The sequence below is a fragment of the Scyliorhinus torazame genome, chromosome 2 (genome assembly GCF_047496885.1).
Source record: "Scyliorhinus torazame isolate Kashiwa2021f chromosome 2, sScyTor2.1, whole genome shotgun sequence".
Classification (NCBI taxonomy): Eukaryota; Metazoa; Chordata; class Chondrichthyes; order Carcharhiniformes; family Scyliorhinidae; genus Scyliorhinus; species Scyliorhinus torazame.
The window spans coordinates 137,510,318-137,516,317 of NC_092708.1; the positions used below are offsets into that span (position 1 = coordinate 137,510,318).

The following is a 6,000-nucleotide window of genomic DNA, read 5'->3' on the forward strand; positions in this document are numbered from 1 at the left end:
GAAGAAAGTGATGAGTCTGGTTGTAAACAGTAACTAACAAGCCGGGCGGGATTCTCTATCCAGCGACATCGGAACTGGGAAACGCGAGTGGGTGGAGAATTGCGCGTGAGCCATAAATTGTGGATGCCATGCTTCGGCACCTCAACAGCGGCGGTAATGCTTTCGTTAATGCGACTGTAAACGGCGCTGGCATATCATTAACGGCTCGACCCGATATTCTCTGTGTTTCCCGTGATGCTCAGCCTCCGCCAGGAGGAATTACCGATGGCGGTTTTCACTTGTGGTTTTAAAAATCAGGAAACAAGCGCTGTAGCTGCTGAGGGAGAGAGAGAAGGTAGGACATGTTCCCAGAGGCGTGTGGGCTGTCGGTCCTGCCACTGGCAGGGCTGGCGGCGGTGGGGGGGCGTTTGCCAGGGCTGGGGGGGGGGGGGGGGGGGTTAGCGAGGGGTTGTTAGAGAGTGACCAAGGGATGGGCCATGGAGTTCGTGTGACACCTGGGACCAAGGTGGTGTCCAGGCACGGAAAGCCAATGGCGCAGCCTGTAAGGCAGCCATCTTGCTGTGCACCCCACAGATCGCCCACCATGGCCTGTGGTTGCGCAGAGTGACACCGGCCATATGGGTGCAACCCCCACCCCAACCCCTCACTCCACCCCACCTCTGCCCCACCAACAACCCCCCCAGCAACCACTCCCTCCACTCCACCATCCCCACCCCCACCCATCACCGGACGCCACCCACCCTATACTGGGGCAGTGTGCACAACGCCTTCATCCTGGCACACTCGAAGGTTCCTGTCACCTGGTGAGGGGTTGGCTCTTGGGCGACAGGGGTTATCTGCTCTGGTTGTGGCTGATGACGCCTCTCAGGTGGCCACAGATCAAGCAGAGACCAGCTACAATGACCTTAACCCTAACCCTGACCCACGCCGCGATTGGGGCGTGATCGAGCGGTGCTTCGGCATCCTGATGATGCAGTTCAGGTGCCTCAAACGCTCTGGATTGGCCCTCCGATATAGCGCTAGGAGAGTCTCCCACATTGTGGTGGCCTGCTATATCCTCCACAACATCGCAAGCAGAGGGGGGAATGTGCTGGTGGAGGGGGATGAACACCAGAATCCTCGAACGAGGAAGTTGCGGAGAAATGCCAGGATGGGCAGGGCATGTGCTCCGGGCAGGCACAGGAGGCTGCACAACATGTGTACCTGGGCTAGTGCGCATGGGATGCTCGCCTCCAGGTTAACCGACTAGGGGGCTTGGCCGACGGCACGGACATCCCATCCACACCCCCACCGCATCTCCCCATCAGCTGACCACCCCATCCCATGACTACCAATCTTACACCACCCTCCCCCCCCCTCTCACCAACCCCCTCCGTGATTCCTACCTGTGGGTGCAGGCCCGGGGTTGGCAGTAATAGCGGATCTGGTCCTTGGGATGGAGGATGATGATGACCTGCCCTGTGATGAGCTCTGGTGCTCCGTGTCGATTGACAATGTCTGACTCCTGCCCAAGGTAGCACTTTCCACCACCTGAGTGATTCCTGCGTGCGAGCTGGCCAATTCCATCATCCGGTCCAACTAAACCCTTGGGGTGCCAGAGGTGGGAGTGTTGCGGGAGGCTTGGGCAAGAGGCGAAAGGCGGGGTACTGGGTCGATATGCAGGATCCGACCTCGGGGAAGAACCAAGCCATCAGAATAATGTAAATAAATCATCGAACGTTTTCAGGATTTCAACGGATTGATTTCTGATGGCTATTTCTGGATTAAGAGAAGTGTTGGTGGTTTGAACTGACTTGTAAAGTTGGTGAAGGCTACAAGGAATGTTGAGCAATGTATGAAGACTTCGCTGCTCACTTAAAGGGTCTGCTCATAACGCATGCTGTCAGACATGGGTGTTGGAGTTGCTATCCCCATGGGCCTACAGCATGACTGGAAGAATCAGCAGTGATAAAACAGAGGAGGAAACATTTCTGGAATTGGGAGGAGGAGAAGGCAGAAAAGAGCTCTCAGAAGGAGATCATTCCATGCAGGGTCTTAAGGAAGTAATTCTCTTTATATCTTAATTTGATATTATTATCATGGGAAAACGTGTGCACTCTCTGTGTTTCACCAATTAGGTCCTCACTGAAATCTTCCACCTATTGCAGGCAGAGTTGGGTGAGAATGGCATTGCTGATGGTTCCAAAAGTGACCATGCTCTTCAACGTCTTCATCCCAAGCTTCTTCCAACTTGGAAGAGTTGACAACTCCAACATTTTCCAGTTCACCAGCTACTGTTGTCTCAGGAATGTTGCTGATGCTCTGTATGCCTAGAGAGGGGAATATAGTGCATACTCCCTTTCCAAAGAGAAACAGGGAGAGCAAGCAGAAGGCTTAACTGGGACAGCGGCTACCCAAGGGTGTGGCACGCCATTAACTCCACACGTGTTGTTTGCAAGCGGTGCAGGTGCAATAACTGCAAAAGGGTTCCACTTCCTCGATGCAGAGCTTGATGAAGCCAGATCTTTTTTGTTGCATTGATCAAGAAGGTGTAAATAGTCCACCCTTAGACATCTGCTGTTGCTGTTCATTAGTTGGGATGTGTGCTAATAGTAACGATTCTACTGATGTTTCTGTTCTCATTGTGGGAAATGGAAGTTGTTGTTGTCCAACATGACTTATTTTCATTAATGAGGCATAGAACCTGAAAATATATTTTGAGCAGCATGCAGAGTGCACTGTTTCACAGAACCACAGCATCTGCCTGTACAATGTTTTTTAAGAGTGTCATTATTTTCAACATTAATGGGAAGGTGGAGGTGGAGGTGATATTAGTGACAGAAGGTCAGTTTCGTCCCCAGACAAGTGCTCAAGGCTGGTGTTTGGGTGCTCGCGTAGCTGTCCGGTGTCACTTCAGAGTGTGTGTATGTGTGTGTTTGACACACACGTGCAATGAGGGCATTGCAATTCATTGTGGGCTCACTTGGATCTCCGATGCTGACCTCTGCCTCGGCAACTGCCCACTCTCCAACCCTACCGACCAAGTCCATCGCTCTCTGTTCTCTGACAGTGAGGGGCGATGATCCGGTGAGCCCTCCCTCCGGTTTTCTCCTGCTCCCTCCTAGCTGCCTTCTCCTGGGGGACAGATAATGCACAGTGTGCGACAGTCAGATGTGGGCAGGGCATCCGACCGTGGCGGACAGTATAGGTGTCAGCATGTGGTGCAGGGTGCAGTGCGAGCGGCCTGTTGGTGGGTGGGGTCCGATCGTCCTCATGAGGCGGGAGTGGACTATGAATGTGTGGGGCGGGGGTTGGTGCCAGGGGCATGGTGGTGGTAGTGACTCACCCTGGCTGGCTTGGGGGGCTGTGCATCCTCACCCAGCATGGCGTACTGGTCCACCTGGTGGGGGCCGCGTGAGGGCAGGGGTGGGGGTTGATGGATTGTGCATTGTGGGCAGGGGTGTTGCCAGGGGCACAGAGGTGGTGATTTACCATGCCTGCCTGAAGGGGATCGGGCCGCTTCCTCCTGTACTGCTACCCGGTCCTGGCAGTGGGGTCCACGGTGCTCACAGTCTCTACCATCCGCACCCAGGCCTCGTTGATGTTAGTGGGTGGCAACATCCTTCCCACCCCGGGGAACAGGGAGTCCCGCCTCTCCTCCACGGCATCCATCAGTGTCACCAGCTCTGCATCGGCGAATTTTGGTGTTCCATGGCTGGGATGGGAGTGTTGGGAGTGGAGTGCAGTGCATATATGCGGCTGGAGCTGGTCAGGTTCTCGAGTGCCAATCCCGAACCCGGTGAATCACACACCGGCATGCGTTGGAATTACATTAGTTCCACGTACATTAGCATGTCCTGTGTTGCTCTGGGACTGGCACCCCCATCATGACCGCAGAACACCAGCAATTCAGTCCCGGTGTCAGCACTTAGTCTCTGAAATGGAGAAACCTACTGAATGTGTTTGTTTTGTTGTACCTTCTAATAGAACTTTGGCTGATAAGATACTAACGTTAAGAAGATCAAAAGCCTTACTCTAAGTGCTTGACTTCGTCCAATAAAAAGGATGAAAAACCATTATTGGGTATGTCTGTAAACTGTATCATTTTCATATTTGCAGGGGTGAAACATCTAAGGACCCATAATGAGACACCATTCCTTGAGGAAGACGAGGCAGCAAATGAAAGAGAAGAAGACTGGTCACAAAAGACAAACTTGTGAGCAGCTGGAAGGAAGTTTTAGTGTGTCTGAACTGAGAAACCTTTCAATATGAGATCATCCTGCTTCAAATCTAATGGGTGTTTCCAGGCATTACCTGCAAGGTGATGAGTGCTTACAAATCTACTAGTAGGAATCCATGTTAGATTTCGGTCCAGGTCTTTCAAATCTCACAGGATCTGAGGGAGACACATGATATGATTGTGTAGAACCAAAGGTCAAATTTCTGTCTCACAAGTAAATTCACTTTGTAGTTACCATGTCAATAGAAATGATACTGATATTATTGTATTGTACAATGGTTAATGTTTATTACTCTACTACTTGATGTGTGATGTGAATCTCTAACCTAGTGTAAATAATACTTAATTGAAAAGTTATAAATAAAGACAATGAAATAAAAGATCTTGCATTCATGTTTTTCAAGATATGCTGATATTTACATTCATCATTACACATTTACATTCTTGTAGAGCTACATTATGGGCTAGATTGGGCCAGAGAATGTCCTATAAATTAGATTTATTCATGGAGATTAAAATGTTTGCCCAGAAAGTTGTGAGAAATATGAGCTCTGTTGCAAGGTTGTGTGTTGTCCAATGAAGCGGTCCAGAGCCTTGTGTGGTTGAACAATAACTGTTTATTGTTTATTAATGTTATTGTTAATTAATAAAACATAACTTTATACATATATATAAAATGGCCTCCTTCTGCACTGTAAATTCTATGAAACCGATGTTATCGTCTATAGGATCCAGCCTTGATTGGGTGTTATCATCTTGCTGACTTTTTACCAGATTCAACACTACGCTCTAGATTGTGACTCTTGTGACTCTCTAGATCATGACGTGGGTGATTCCCCAATCCCACATTAATCCTTACAGTCCCAAACAGCATAATAACTACACCTCCCCTCATGTCTTTATCCAAATGTATTAAGATAATATTTACATGTTGTGTCTTTTCCCCTCAAATCTCTGACTTTACAGATTCAGATGGTCTGGAGGCTTGATGACTTTCAGATTTTTTTCAAGTTTGGAGGAGTGGCTGACTTGGTTGATTTGGAGTTGAAGTTGGAGTGCTTGCTGTTTCAATGCTCGGGTGTCAACATCTGGTTTGCTTCTGGCGCTCTTTGGTGTTGTATTTGCTTGGTGTTGTGACAATCTGTCTTCATTGTTCGAATAGCCTGGGCTTATCCCTAACCTTTTGGAGGGAATGCTCTTTCACTTTGTAGATGTACAATTTCTAATTTCTTATCATTTAGGAAATACTCTGCACATCTTCCCTTCCACCAAAGTGGATTATTTCACACTTTTCCACACTATATTCCATCTACCATGTTCCTTCCCACTCACTAAGTCAGTCCAAATCTGACAATTACTTAATTGGTTATTGGACCTACTGAATATATAATAGGATATTCACTTGGTCTGCCTCTTATTCAGGCCTGAAGCTATAAGGTATCTTAAATATCGTCCTCTTCATAACATCCAATTTTGCATCTGGTCTGTCCCTTCTATCTGCCGTAATTGTCTGACAGTGAGACTTACCATCCATGGTTGTTTTCAGCACAGGTGAGTACAGAGTTCTTTTTTAACCCGTACTTGTGGCTTGATGGGTTCCTGTCATGGTTACGGATCCATTTTAAACTTCAGCAGTTCTGCAGAAAATCTTTTGAATGAATCATTTTGGCCAGCTAGTTATTTTCCTAAGCTTGGAGAATTGAATCTAAGTTGGCTTTGTGCTCTGACTTCTCTTTAAAATGCTGTTAGAAGTGTGACCTGTGTTGTAAAGTTGTATATTG

General features: G+C 48.5%; 1 protein-coding gene across 3 annotated transcripts in view; it reads left to right on the top strand.

The window, feature by feature from the left end:
- ppp1r1c (protein phosphatase 1, regulatory (inhibitor) subunit 1C) overlaps positions 1–4,599 on the top strand; it is a 190,397-nt gene extending 185,798 nt beyond the window's left edge. For all 3 annotated transcript variants that reach the window (XM_072477623.1, XM_072477612.1, XM_072477617.1), the window contains one exon: positions 4,099–4,599. In XM_072477623.1, coding sequence (XP_072333724.1) covers positions 4,099–4,199 — 101 coding nt within the window. In that variant the 3' untranslated portion in view covers positions 4,200–4,599. The remainder of the gene's footprint in view (positions 1–4,098) is intronic.
- The last annotated feature ends 1,401 nt before the right edge of the window (positions 4,600–6,000 follow it).